We start from the raw sequence: 15,315 nt of genomic DNA, 5'->3' as shown, positions 1-15,315 counted from the left end.
TGACTGCACTAAGATCATCAGGGAAGACGTCCAAGTGCGAATGCACTTTTCAATGACACGCTGCATTTCATAGTTTTGTATGTTTGGAGTAGCCTTGAAATATGACAGGAAATCTCAAAAATAGGTTGTACAGGTTGTAACTCTTTTATCTGGTTCTCTGTGGTCAGGCATGTTTGAATCTGTCACTGTTAGTTCAAACTCCTTTCAGACAGCGAACCCCAGTCCCGATCACAAGGTTGATTCTGCTGCGATCTTGACTGGGGTTTGAGTCCCGCACTGTCTGTAAGGTGTTTGTATTAATGGCAGCAGATGAAACTTTTATAATGCCAGTGATCCCGCGCTGTCTGTACTGATGTCCCGATCGCTGGCACTGTGAAGGCGTTGCACTAACCGCTAGGCTAACCATGGCGCCCCACAATATAATTTCCTGTTTTAAGCTTTGTTCTAACTTTGATATATTTATATAGTGGGTTTACTTAGGAGTTAACTTATTTTCCGGCATTTTCTGTGGTCCGGCAATGGCTAGGTCCCCATGTCACCGGATTAAAGAGGTGCAATGTGTATCCTTTTTTTTAAAAAAAAAACTGTACGTGATAGGAAAATTTATTTTTCAATTTTTTAATTGGTTTTTATAATAAATACAGTCCAATGAAGAAAAAGGAACAAAACTGAAAATACAATATCACATATGTATGTGTACACCAAGATAAAACTTCAAACAGTATAAATTCGGTCTGCCTTCTACTGCACTGGGTGAAGACAGAAATAGGAAAATTTCAAGGCAATTTTAATGACCAGTAGCCCAACGTCCATAAAATCCACTCCAAAGTGTTCAGGGAGCAAAATCTTTGTTGTCCAGTATAATCAGTCTCTTCCTATTTGAATTCCAAAAGGTTTGATCCTTTGGGGACATTTCTTTGTTTATAACTTGCTATTTGAAGCAATACTAGAGTATCCTGTGACATTTGACTCTCCCATCTTCCTTCAACTTTACCTCGGGTTAAATTTGGGTCAGAAGATTGTTCAATCCCCACGCTACCTCACCTGACACACCAGAACAATAGAACGAATACATCAGAATCTGAGGAACTATATCTCAGATGAGGTCTTAAAAGTAGATCTCATTCATTTCAGGTGTACGTGAAAGATTCCTCACTCCTCTTTGGAGTGGAGGGCAGTTAATCCTATTGCTTCACAGCTCCCACAGCCTTAGTTCAATTCTGTCCTTGGGTGCTGTCTGTGTGGAGTTTGCACATCCTTTCTGAGACAGTGTGCATTTCTTTTTAGGTGCTCAGTTTCCTCCCAAGGACATGCTGGTTAGTTCCTTGTCAACTTGGAATAATTAATGAGTTTAAGTAAATGGCAAAATAAATCAAAGGGGAGTTGCTGGACCCCGTGAGGAGTTTCAATTGTAGGGGTAGAAAATAGGGACTCCCCGCTTAGTTGGCATCAGCTAAGGGTCACCTTCTATGTTAAATTTTAAAATTTAAAATATAAATTTAGACAGTAACAGACCATTTTGACCCATAAGCCCGTGCCACCCAATTTACACTCAATTGACGTTTTGAACGGTGGGAGGAAACAAACTCCTTACAGTGCGGGATTTGAACCCTGGTCCAAATCACTGCCACTGTTACAGCATTGCACAAACTGCTACACTACCCATCTGTTGTTACAAGATAACTTTAAAGGCCAATGTCCTCCACAATTAAAACTGGTCATTAAGTGGATCCTTAACGCAGCTTTTGTTGACAATATTTGTGCTTCGGGGTAATTGGTTGATTATAAATCACCACGGATGCGCTCAGGAACAGTACAAATGCGGGCCTTTCTTTCTTTAATTAACCTCCTTGTTCTTTGTAGAACTGACCAGAACACCACCATCAAGAAGAGGGAGCAATTACAGGTCATCCAGAACTTTGCCAAGGCTCTACCAAAAGGACAGCAAATTGTGGAAGAGGCCAGTGTTATTTCTGCTGCTTGAAGGCGTAATCACCATCTTCCAACAAATCATGATTTGTACAGAGAAAATGTATTTCCCCCAATCAAACTTTAATAATGTTCTGCTTATGTACAGTCTAGCACTCGAATTTAAAATTCTTGCCCTGGTCTTAAAATCCCCACACGGTCTTGCACTTCTCCATTTCTGTGGATCCTTGCAGTGTACATCCTTTCATGTTATTGGTCACAGACTTCCCCTGGCTCCCTCACTCGCTCCCCCACCCCTGCCCAACACTGTTAGTTGCCTTCTTCTTGGCTGGCATCACGGAGTGGCCTACCTTCTGCCCTGTTCTCAGGAGTGGGTAATTTCTTCTATATGGGACACCTGATCAATTCTCTTGATTGTACAGCAGCCACACATCACAAGGTGAGTCCTTGGTCCAATGTTTAAGAGGTTGAAGGTAGCTAGAGACTAAACTTTGCAGCCAAATGTGGACCTGCACGTGGATATAAACACGAGGGCTGCTGTCCTAATCCTCTCCCTTGTCCAACACCCTTTGCCTTGCTTGCCTTGGATTGCTTCCCTTTCACTCAATCTCCCTTTCAGCATTCTTCTTTCGCTATCCCCTCCCCTGCTTTCTCTCAGGAATCTTGCTTTCATTCACTCCCTTCCTCTCACACCTTTACCCCCCCCCCCTCCAGCCATTTCCACTTCAGATCCACTTAGCTCTCCACCATTTCTTCTTATCTAGCCAGCCTTTGCTCCCCCCCACCACTGTTAGCTTCCTCCCCCTTCACTTGCCCCCTGCTGAACCACCCCTACTCCTTTTCCCTCACTTCTCTCGTGCATGTCCTACCCCATCCTCGTCCTCCCTACTATCCACCTGTCTGTCTCTGGGGTACCTTCCAGTGCTGCTTTACAAGGATTGGCAGAAGAAATACAGGGAAGTCCAGCTCCTTTCTGTACTGGTTCTACAATGCAGACCATAGAAACTGAAAGAGCCACTCCGCATGCCCAATTCCACACACTGAAACTTCCTGCACACTACTTCAACCTTCTCTTTCTTTAGCAGCACTTCTTTTTGCTAATCCATCCTACTGTTTGGTTCATTATCTTTGTGCTTTTTTTTAGTATCATCAAGTCTTAGAATTGTGCAGCAGGAAAATAGCCCTTCAACGTACTTTGTCCGTTATGTCCGAGATCCCTATCCAAGGTCTCCCATCTGCCTGCGTTTGGCCTACCGTGTATGCTTCTGTTTAAGGCCATCCTTGAAATTTAAAGTCACCTGAAAATCGGGGGTCGGGCCTAGGCAAGGGGTCTAACATTCTTGCCTTGGTATAACATTTTAGGTGGAAATTCCAAGGTCGCCTTATACACGAGTTGCCTTGTGCATCAGCATATACGGTATAACCCTCTGAACCTATTCTATCATTACCTGTCCAAATGGATTTTAAATATAATTGTACCTGTTTCTACCACTTCCTCTGGCAGTTGGTTCCATACACCCACCATTCTCTTCCCCGTTCGATCCCCTTTAAATCTCTCCCCACCCTCCAGTGGTTTTCAAACTTTTTCCTTCCACTCACAGGTGCTCTTCTAAGGGATTCCTTCAGGTGGGATGTGAGTGGGGAAAGAAAAAGACAGTTCCAGATTCGAACCCAGGTCGCTGGCTAACTGGGCTGCCCCAATTTTGGCCCATGAATTTCATGGCACCACATTTCCTTGCAACCGATACTCTCTCACATGCCCATTTTCATCCCACCCACTTACACAAGGGATTAATTAGCAACAACCAATTAACCTACCTGCACATTTTTAAGATGTGGTGGGGATCCAATGTACCTGTGGGAACCCCCCGCAGTCACAGAGAACACATGCAAACTCCACACCTTTAGTACCCAAGTCAGGGTCTAACCTGGGCTTCTTGAATTGTGAGTCCCTATGCTGTGCATCTTTGCCACTGCCCGAGAAATCTTATTTACATACTAAATGGCTACTTCATTCAATTCAGAGCACTTTCGGGTAAGCTGTGTCCTCAACTGATGTCGACTATTCTGTCATTAGGATGGGACATTGCACCTTATGTCATACACAATGCTGTTCCTTTGTAATTTGAGCGAAGGTGGACATCAGGGGTTTCCAAAATGGTCGATATTGACCTCTGGGGGTTGATGGGACAATGCAAAGAGTCAATAAATGCCAGGGGATTGATAAACGGCAATTAGGGGTGGGGGGGGGGTCAATTGAACTGTTGTGGTCAAAAGGAGGGGAGTGTCTATAGAAAATAGCACCTATGGTGGGGGTCGCCAGCATGTGCGCACGCACACACACACACACACACACACACACACACACACACACACACACACACACACACACACACACACACACACACACACACACACACACACCAACCAGTGTCTAGAGTTTATTTTCGAAAGCCAACAGAGCTGATGACAAATAAAAACCCCTCACAAGCCTGCTTATTGCTGATGTCTTTCCTCAATCAGGTGGATGCCGCCATTTCATTCTGTGCTGAGATGCATGACATTAAAGAAGCTATTTATAAATACAAACAGAAATTGGAGTCCATCGGGGAGACTTGCCAGGTGCAGGTAAGTGAAATTCTGACATCCATAATCTGGCATTTGGACCACTCTTGATAGTATACAATGAGACCAATGTTGTAAATTGGACCAGGCATGGAATGGATCAGCTGGTCATGAATATTTAAAATGAAGCTGGCATCCCCACTGATGTACATTGAAGTAGCAGAGTGGAAAGCAAATCAGCCAGGATTCTGACTTATGATTGCTGTTCCCTGGGCCTTGGGGTGGCACATCATCCCTTTTATGGATGCACAAGGTAACCAGAGTTCTTCAGCTCTTGTACTCAGTGCCCTGAGCAATGCAGCCAAGCAGTCCATACCCCTTCTTCACCATCTGATTTACTTGCATGGCCATTTTCAATGAGCTGTGGACATATCAGAACAATGGAAGGTTGATGAAGAAGCAGTCAGTGGAATAAAAATATCAAGCTAAGTGGTAGTCTTCTGTGTACTGTTTTCTTTCATGATCCTAAGTGGAAAAATATATTTTCTTTAATATAAAGATACAGCAAGGTAATAGGCACTTCTGGCCCATGAGCCGATGCTGTCCAAATACACCCATGTCATCAAATGACCTTCTAACTCCGTACATCTTTGGAATGTGGGACCAAACCAGAGCACCTAGACGAAACACACAAGCACCTGCAGACAGCACCAGATTCAGACCTGGGTACAACTCCGATTATCCAAAATCCGGATCTGAAATCCTTAGTTGCCTGAAATTGTTTGGACCCGCAAATGATGTCGGTTCAGCTCTGAAATTTTTTTTGGAGAATTGACGATTTTAGAAAAATCAGAAATCCTCATTTATCCGGGGGGGGGGAAAAAAATTTCTGAAGCCAAAATGTCATCATTTCGACTCTGAAAATTTTCGGATGAATGAGGATCTCCAAAGCAATCAGAAATCCTCAGTTGCCAGAATTTTTTCAGAGCCGAACTGATGACACAGGTTGAAAAAAACAAATTTTGGAAAAACCTCTGAGTAGAATTTTGAGTGTTGGATTTATCTTATTTTGTTCAGGTTTTTTTGGTGAGAATGAAACATTATTTTAATGCTTAAAAAGCCTTCCCTTGTCATTGTTTTAACACTGTTGCAAGGGATTTGCTGTTGCTACTGGGCTGTTTTTAAAAAAAAGTCTAGTTTCCGAAAATATCGTTAATCTGAAATAGGCCCGGTCCTGACCATTTCGGATAATTGGAGTTGTACTGTATTTTAATGAAGGTACTGTATTATAACTTTCTTCTGATGACTTTGTAATCGGACACATTTAATATTCACATATTTCTCTTGTGCCCTATCACCTTTGACCTCTTGTCTGTGATCCTCTCCTGCCCCTCCCTCCACCATTTTATTCAGGGACCTGCCAGCTTTTTGTGATGAAGGGCTCATGTCTGAAATATTGGTTATGTATCTTTATCTTTGCTGCAAAAATAACGCTGAGTTTCTCCAGCATTTTTTGCGTCAACTGCAATCGCTCCATCTGCAGATTTTCTTGTTTAATTTCAGTCATGTCTCGTTGGGTTGTTTGTGTGAAATCAGATGGTAATAAATTTGAACATGATAATGTCTCCGTGGAGTTGTGCATCAGCCTGGTGGTGGCTGTGTTTTTAATGTTGACTTAATACTCCCTCACTCTATTACCAGTGGTTCTTAACTTTCTTCTTCCCACTCATATATACCACTTTAAGCAATCCCTTACTATTCACAGACCACCGATGGCATAGGGATTACTTAAAGTGGCATGAGGGTGGAAAGAAACAAGGTTGAGAGCCACTGCTCTATACTGTTCAGGAAGTCCATCTGCAGATGGGCAAGTGCTAATAAACTGCTGCTCTGCATTTAGAATGCAGAAAGTCTTCATGTCAGACTTGTATTCTAAAGGTCATTTGACTCATTTCACTAAACACACAATGCTGGAAAAAACTCAACGGGTCCAACAGTGTACTTAAAAAAAAATCTTTATTGAGTTTAATTAAAAACACATACATATTAATCCAATACATGGAGTGAAATATAAGAAAACAGTGTACTTTATATAGCAAAGATAACCAAAGTACATTTATGTATTTATTTAATATATTTATGTATCTTGTTTGGGTTACAAACAACTCATATTGTTTGCTAAATAAGAGCCGTAATTACCTTGCATCCAAATTCGACTGATGGACAGTCCCAGGTTACGGAACTCATTCGTAACCTGGGGACTGCCTGTGTCCACTGTTTGACTTGCTGAGTTTCTCCAGCGTTGTGTCTACTTCAACCACACTGGGTGTTGGCCTTTAATATTCTAAATGTGCAATGTTTATTTTTCTCTGAATTTTCTTTCTTGTTCTATTTAGGGAAATAACACCAAGGAATATTTTCTCCAGGGACTACTACAGAGCACAGAATGCTATTTCTATCTTGTTGCTTTTAATTACTATCTTCATGAGCAGGTATGTGCATTGGAGATATTCATTGAAACTTGGTATTTCACACTGTAAAATGTCCTGTAATGCAGTTGTAAGCCCAGATTTTTTTTATTTTTTATTTAGAGGTTTTGTCCAACTTTTGGCTTGGACAGGGAAACTTTACCACTTAGCTCCCTCCATTCACCGCACCACTGGCCTCTGTGCCTTAGTAAATTGTACTCCGAGGTAATTTGGGAAGTGGATTAACAATTCAAAAAGTAATTTCATGGAAATCCACAGCGAAAGGGCAGGTTTATCATACAGCTTGGACTAAATGAAATCAAGTTACTTTTGGGTCCTGGCAGTGTCCAATTCCTAAGTAATGCTACCTGAAGTTGATTTGGTGATGATAACGTCAAGTGGAGAGGCATTTATTGCACTGATTAGCACTGAACCCTGTTTGCACATTGGCTTTTTCTCTCTCTGCCCCACAATATGTGGTTTCACCAGATCACATCTCCACATTCCGTTGCTATATTCCGGGATACCCAACATTAATTTGCTTTCAGTTGATTAGTTCAGCGCTGAAAATAGTGAAGTACAGAGTAGTTAGAATGTATCACTCGGGATGTTCCTCACCATTTTGCAGTGTTTCAGAATAAATTGAACTCCACTGGACTGTAGAACCTCACCCAGTTCTCACCTTTAAAGGTGACTTCTCTCATTTTGTTCATGTTCCCTTGTGGACAGGTGACCTTGGCTTCTCTTGCTCAGACTTGCCCACACGATTGATAAATAGGTTTTGCTGGGGAGCTCAAGAACATGATATAGGAGCAGTCCATCGAGCCTGCCCCGCCATTCAATCATGATCTGATCCATTTTCCCACTTAGCACCGCTGCCTGGCCTTCTCCCCACAACCCTGGCTTAATCAAGAACCTCTCAATCTCTGCCTTAATACACTCAACGACTTGGCCTTCACAATTGCCTGAGGAAACAAATTCCACAAATTTACCACCTTCAGGCTAAAGATGTTCTTCCGTATCTAAGTGGATGCCCTTCAATCCTAAAGTTGTACCTGCTCATCATGGGAAACAACCATTTTATTTCTACTCTGTCTGTGCCTTTGTACATTTGAAATGCTTCATTGAGATTCATCCTCATTCTCCTAAATTTCAACGGATACAGGCCAAGAGCTGTCAAACATTATTCGTATGATAACCCTTTCATTCCTAGAATCATCCTAGTTAACCTCCTCTGAACCCTCTCTAATGTCACCACATCCTTTCTTAAACGAGGAGCCCAAAATTGCTCACTATGCTCCAAGTGAGGTCTCACCACTGCCTTATCAAGCCTCAACACCACATCCCAGCTCTTGTATTTGATTCCTCTTGAAATGAAGGCACCTCTCTGCCCATTCTCCTTGTCTGCCTAAGTCCTCCTTCAGCCCAACTTATTCCTCCACCAACCTTCGTTTCATCTGCAAACTTGGCCCCAAATCCATCCCCACTGCTATGGCAGCTGGATCACCAACTCTGGGCGGATGTGTTCCTGCAGATGGCACGCGAGTAATGGATTGGAAATTGTCGATAGAGAAGGAATCAGTGGGGCTCTTTTTGGGGCAGGAGGCTGCGCCTCATGGAGTAGGGGTGCTTGGTCCCTAGCTGTTCATACTGAACACCAATGAGCGAACTGAATAAAACATTTCTAAATTTGCTGGCGATGTGATTGTGTGGAGGATGTGAAGGCCACAAACAGAAGATGAATGAATGGGCAAAACATTCATTGTTGATAAATAGAGTAAAACAGTTGTAATTACATGATACAAGATTAGGAAATGTGAAAAACAAAAGGAACTGGGTATTTTTTTGCAGCAGGCACTGAAAGCAAACAGGTAGAACGAGCAGTTAAGACAGCAAGTGTTATGTTGGTCTTTGTAGTAAGAGGTTTTGAATACAAGAGCAGGATGCTACAATTATACAGTGCCTTGGTGAGAATTGTGTAGATGTTGTTCTCCTCCTACAAGAAAGCATGTTCTTGCCATAGAGAGGGAGATCAATAAAGGTTCCCCGGGGCGGTTCCTAGGATGGCTGGACTGTTATGTGAGGAGAGATTGGATCCACGAGGACTGTATGCATTAAAACAGTGGCATAGATGCTCTGTGGTTAGGAAGGGATTACTTAAGGTGAGTGGGGGGTGGGGGGGGGCGGGGGGAAATTTTTGAAAATCACTGCATTAGAAGAATGAGAACTTTCTAATAGGTTTGGCAGACTGAATGCAGGAAGGTAATTTCTCTTGACTAGAAAATTTGGAATGAGAGGATCACAATCTCATTTGGGACCTGGATGTTTCTGTTTTGATCTTTGGAGATTACAACACAATCCTAAAGGGAGGCAACACTCAAGAGTTTTGCAGCGTTGGGAGAAGAAGGAGGAAATAAAGCCTCGACCAGCTGGAGACGATCTGGTTGTTCGAGTGCACTAATTCCACCAATGCTCCAATAATGTAACAGAATGACCAGAGGAGGGGCTCTTCTCCTCGATCCATGATCAGCCTGCAGGGCTATGTGATCAGAGTGTGACCCGCGCCCCCCCCCCATGAAACCCATCTAACATAACACCGCCTGCCCCTCCACTGACCTCGCACCACTGAGTGCAGGGGGATTGTTGGATTTGGGGCTGCAAATTTGCCCTTGGTCCACCGGCAGGTGAATGTTACATTTCTGCATCTTCCCTTTCCTCGAAGCTCCTTTGTTCCAGAGAAAATGGAGAACCGAAAGGGGCCATTTGGTTCCTGTAACAGAAGCAATCTGTTCAGCATTTTAAGTTAAAATATAGACAAGAAGGTAAAACTCAGCAGTCACAATTTAGTAAAATTCACGAATGCAAGGCAACAAACTTTGTTTCAATAGCGATGAAATCAAATACTTTATCTTTCCTACACAGGAATCGAAACGACCTTGGGTCACCTGCTGGTTAATAATCTTCTGCTTCTGATGAAGTTCTGTGTCAGAATAAACTGCCCAATGAGATTTGAGTTTGGAGGCTCCGTCGCGTTGTCTGTTATCAGAAACTAATGTGTGTGTTACCTTCCAGTACCCTCTGGCCTTTTCCCTTAACTTCAGTAAGTGGATGTGCAGACACCCCTGGATGTTCAGACTCCTGGCCAGCATGGATGTGTCTGAGCTTACAGCTCCTTCTGACTTGATAACAAAAGGCATCAGACTGTTGGTAAGTTTGAAGCCGAACGTTGCGTGCGAAGATTGACAGATCACCCATATTGTCAATAGCTTTCAGTTAATGCCATTGTCTAACTAAATCTTGTACTTGGGAATTCCTTCCCTAAATCTCACAGTTCTATCCTCCCCTCCCCCTTTCGCTTTGAAGGTAAACCTACAAATCCTTTCACTAGAACATATTCGGACAAATTTTGTTTGATAGCGTGCTGTATCTATCATAAAATTTCCAAAGCCTGCAGAGTTATCTTGATTTACATTTTTTTGTATTATTTTTAAGCCGGTTCATAAATAGTGTTGTTGATTCTTCAACTTGCTATGGCAGGATTTTAAACTTGATTATGGGTTTAGTACCAGAAACATTAATCTACAGCGCCTCCTCTTAAAAGCCACTTTCACACTTGCGTCCCACTAAATCGGCCGTTCAGGAATGGGGATTTGGCCTTTCACACTAGACCACTACTATCTGGGACACTGAATGCTTTCACACTTGCAACGGTGTATCTTGGTATTTGGTATGTTCTACCTTTAATAGGAAGAGCCTGCAATGCAAATGCCCCTTTCACACTTGTCTGATCTCAACACCGGAGTCCGCAGATGCTGGGGATTGTACTGGGGTCGAGGCCAACGATCCCCGCCATGAGATGACATCACCTGACGCTGGCATTGAGCAGATTTTTCTTTCACACTTGCCACTTTAAAGGCCGATTGGTGTTCGATTCCTGGGATCACTGGCAAGTGTGAAAGGGGCTAAAGACCTAAGATCTACTTTGACATGATTGTCCAGTTTCCCCCTCCCCGATTACCCTTGGAATTAAAAATCCAACTTTATGCAAATTCTTACATCAATAATTTTTCTATATAGGAAGTCTTAGGAATGTAAATGTCTTTAGGAGCTGTCGAATAGAGGGAATAGCTTGATAATTCAAAAGGCAACCAGTCTGAAAAAAAATATTTCCATGCAACCTCCCTGGATAAATCAAACAGAAAAAATCAAACAGAAACATTGCCTTTCAGAAGTTTCGGTTCACAGCAGGAGGCTACTTTGGAAACTGACAAGGCAAATTTCTTCTCTTGTAAAATATTAGAGTGCAATATTCATTGATGGACATAGAACATTACAGCACAGTACAGTCCCTTTGGCCCACGATGGCCTGCTCAGCACACTAAACCTTCCCTAACTCACACCCATAACCCTCTCATTTTTAAAAAATCTATTTGCATGTCTAAGAGTATTTTAAATGTTGTTATTGTACCAGCCTTCACCACCAGCTCTAGCCATTCATTCCAAGCACTCTGTAGTCTGTGTGTGTGTGTGTGTGTGTGTGTGTGTGTGTGTGTGTGTGTGTGTGTGTGTATTTAAAACATATAAAGGAAAGAAAAAACTTACCCTGATGTCTCCCCTAAACTTCCCTCCCTTCAGTTTGTACACATGTCCTCTGGTGTTTGCTGCTTCTGCCCTGGGAAACAGGCGCTGGCTGTCCACCCTGTTTGTGCCCCTCATAATCTTGTGGCCTCGATTAAGTAGGTTCTCATCCTTCTACATTCAATACTTTAAGCCATTGGAGAGAGGATGTTCTGACTCTGTTCCATTGCAATTACTAAGGGGAAGACAAAATAAATGTTCAAGTGGCACTCTTTTGAAATTGTTTGTTTCTGACTTGCAGAAAAGTCCATTTATAGATTTTTCAGGAATTAAACCTTTGCGTGATCTGTATATCATTTTCTTTTAAAGTGTTTTTAATTGATGCTTACATAATGCACAATTGAACAGTACAGTTGTATATTGTATCGTAAGATTCAAAAGAAGAGAACCCCTCCCCAAGAACAAACTTTATAATTCAAAACCCCTAAGGTTAAAAACTGACATGTAGGAGTCGGGTGACAACAACTCAGAGATGGACACCATAGCACCAAAGTTTCAGAACAACCTGAATACTTTGTTTTAGTCCATAAATAGGCCCCACATCATTTGGAAGCTAATATTTGACTCTTTAATGGCATATTTAATTTTTTTCTAAACTTAAACAAGACATAATATCACTTAAACATTGTGCAGATGGAGTATTGCTTTTAAATTTAACCAAAATTCCACGTCTGGCGATCAATGAAAGTAAAAGATAAAATATGGTTTGAGTGGGGGTCTTGAAATCTGAATAGAGCAATTAAAGTGCAAGGTTCTAATTTGAACTTGACAATTACCAATAATGTTTGAAAGATATCTTTCCAAAATGATTCTAAACCAGGGCAAGTCCAGAGCGTTGTGAACCAAAGAAATGTGTATCATTTTTATTGATGAGAATGTGTGTCTTGTTGCCTGCTCTCTAATTTGCCAATCTCCTCAATAATCCACCAGATTTACAAGGCGATACATTGCCTCGATATCCAATGTGATGTTTGTAGTTGTTACTTTTCCTTTCACTATGCAATGGCCGGGCTTTTCAAGCACTGTTAAGGCTGAGGGATTGGCCAGGTTTTCGATCGCCCTGTGTGCGTGCATTGTCTCAGTGTGGTTCAATGAATTTGAACAACAGGGAGCTATGAGGAGTGAGATGGCCATTTAGGAAGGACCATGTACAAGGTGAGCAGGGGAAGGTGTTGTTTGAGGAGAGATGGGCTCAAGTAGATCTGTGCTCATTAGAGTTTAGAAAAAACTAAAAAGAGAATTCTGAGACTGCTAAAGCTAAATAGATTGAATGTGAGGAGGATATTTACCCAGCCTAGAATATTAAATTTAAATTTAGACATGCAGCATGGTAACAAGCCAATGAGACCATGGCAACCCAAATGGTCCAATTAACCCCCAACTCCTGTATGTTTTAATTGAAAAAAAATTCAGACATACAGCAGGGTAACAGGCCATTTTGGCCCATGAGCCCATGCCATCCAATTTACACCCAATTAACTTACACCCGCCCCCCCAGTACAATTTGAATGGTGGGAGGAAACCAGAGCCCCCAGGGAAAACCCACACAGGCACGGGGAGAACATGTAAACTCCTTACAGACAGCGCGGGATTCAAACTCCAGTCCGGTCCCAATCACTGGCGCTGTAAAGGTGTTGCGCTAACTGTGCCACCCATATTGACATTTCCAATCTTTGTCCTAATTGCTCTTTAATTATCTGCCTTATTCTTTGTGCAATTACTGAAACATCCAATGGATTTTCTTTGATCTTCATTGTCAATATCTTTTCGCACACTTGCTATGCTTTCTTCAGTATTAAGCTCTGGGCAATGTTTATTGACTCTGGGCTTACTACAATACTTTATCTTACAATGCCCTCGATGTACCTTCAAAGTAAATGTACAACTTCACACCCTCTGTCTCCTTGTTTTTTCCTTCCTTCCTTCCTTCCTTGTGTTTCCATCATTACTTTTGAAGATAAGATCCTTAAGACATAGGAATTAGGCAATTCACTCCATCGTGTCTGCTCCATCATTCGAATTATTATGATAGTTAATATTAGAGTCCTGGAAATGTCCTAGTGCCGATCAGAAACATGCAAACAAATTTGCTCTCTGAGCTCTTTTGCTGACAGTATGACAGCTCCTTTGTTTATTTAACCAATGTAGAGAAATCTCCATCTCTGAGCTACCTCAGCATGCAAGTACGGAGAGTTCACTCCCACATGTTTTTATTCATGGTGCAAGACTCGTGAGCGGAGGAGAGTGGGGGAAAGTCAGGAAGGGTTAATGGTGAGCGCACTGTTTGATAACCACCATCGTTTGTTTCAGCAGGTTGCAGACGAAGCTCCAGATGTGCTCGGCACCATGAGAGAGATGAAAGTGGCCAATTTTAGAAGGGTTCCAAAAATGCCAATCTATGGCATGGCACAGCCCAGTTTAGAGGTAGTGCATTCCTCTTGTAGCACCTCCTGATAACGCGGTGAAGGAAATTGTAGCACATTATTGGTCTCTCCTCCTTCCCATAGACCTTCAAAATTCAATCATGACTTGGGCTTTTTGATTTTGCTTTTCTCTTTTCCACTTGCTTCTTCATCCGACTTTCTTCAGTACTCCACCCCCCACCACGCTTTTATTACCTTGTTGATGGTTCATCCAATAGATCTAGGCCCTTTATTTATGTGTCACAGAAGTCATTCCTGACCAAGTGCATGGATAATAATTCGCGACACATGGGCTTTGGAATTGAACAATCGTCAAGGAAGGACAATAATTTATTTTGTTATTTTGATGTGCACTGTTAAAGAGTCACCAGAAAGTGGAGGAGACAGAATTTGCATCCGCTTTCTAACAGGGACTGGATTATTTGAAAATTCCATGGTTAAACGGTATAGTGAAAGACGAGCCATATTGCAGGTTGATATTCCTCAGAGCTGGGGACACAATAATGAAGTACTAACGGGCCTCCTTGCACTTCCATAAAAACACAAATACATAAAGTTCTGTGGTGTTACACCACTAGTCGACTGCAGGGGGCGACTTGTGTACCTGCAGGAAGAGCACTGCAGGACAAGACCACACCTGGCCGGCTGTCAATCAGCCGACCTGAATGGACCCCACCCCACCCAGTCAGCTGCCAATCATCCACTGGGATATAAGCCACATCTGGCCCCTCGAGGTCAGTCACTCGGAGCTACAGCTCACTGTAACAGAGACTTTAAGTGGAATAAAGCCTGTTCATCAGTCTTTTGTTTTGTGTCTGCTTTTCTGTACAACAGTGCATCACAAGTTCAAATTGCAGATTTGAAGCATGGTGTTGAACAAAGTGTGGAATAAAGCAATGGGTTTCAAATGAGCAATATTGTTTGATCTATCAGAAGTTTAATGAGTAGCTGACATAAAATCAGCCACATTTCAGGAATACAAAGCTGATATTACTCTTTGGCAAGAGTCAGACCCCAGTATGCCACTGATCTGAAGAACTACATGAAATAGTCATCACCCCAGGAGTTTCACGGCACGGACAACAGGCCCATTGGCGCCACTTATCCGTGCCAAATAATGCCCAATATGGGGGCCCAGGGCAATTCTCCCCTCCTTCTCAGGTTCCACCTGTGGCCTGTCAGCCTGGTTCAGGGTCTCAACCGGAAACATCACCGCTACCTTTTCCTTCTCCCACAGATGTTGCTTTGACGCACTGCGTTCCTCCAGCAGTTAGTTATTTGCTCCAGATTCC

The 15,315-nt window shown here is 42.5% G+C and overlaps 1 protein-coding gene across 8 annotated transcripts in view; it reads left to right on the top strand.

Moving 5' to 3' along the window:
• Nucleotides 1-15,315, top strand: part of LOC138736340 (paladin-like) — a 175,423-nt gene that overhangs the window by 87,958 nt on the left and 72,150 nt on the right. For 7 of the 8 annotated variants that reach the window (XM_069885692.1, XM_069885686.1, XM_069885687.1 and 4 more), the window contains exons 9-13: nucleotides 1,864-1,960; nucleotides 4,453-4,557; nucleotides 6,891-6,986; nucleotides 10,035-10,169; nucleotides 13,911-14,024. In XM_069885692.1, coding sequence (XP_069741793.1) covers nucleotides 1,864-1,960; nucleotides 4,453-4,557; nucleotides 6,891-6,986; nucleotides 10,035-10,169; nucleotides 13,911-14,024 — 547 coding nt within the window. The remainder of the gene's footprint in view (nucleotides 1-1,863; nucleotides 1,961-4,452; nucleotides 4,558-6,890; nucleotides 6,987-10,034; nucleotides 10,170-13,910; nucleotides 14,025-15,315) is intronic. The other variant, XM_069885691.1, reaches the window with a different exon arrangement.

Source organism: Narcine bancroftii, chromosome 6 (assembly GCF_036971445.1).
Source record: "Narcine bancroftii isolate sNarBan1 chromosome 6, sNarBan1.hap1, whole genome shotgun sequence".
NCBI lineage: Eukaryota > Metazoa > Chordata > Chondrichthyes > Torpediniformes > Narcinidae > Narcine > Narcine bancroftii.
Note: the sequence above shows the minus strand (reverse complement) of the source record. Positions and strands in the feature narration are given on the sequence as shown.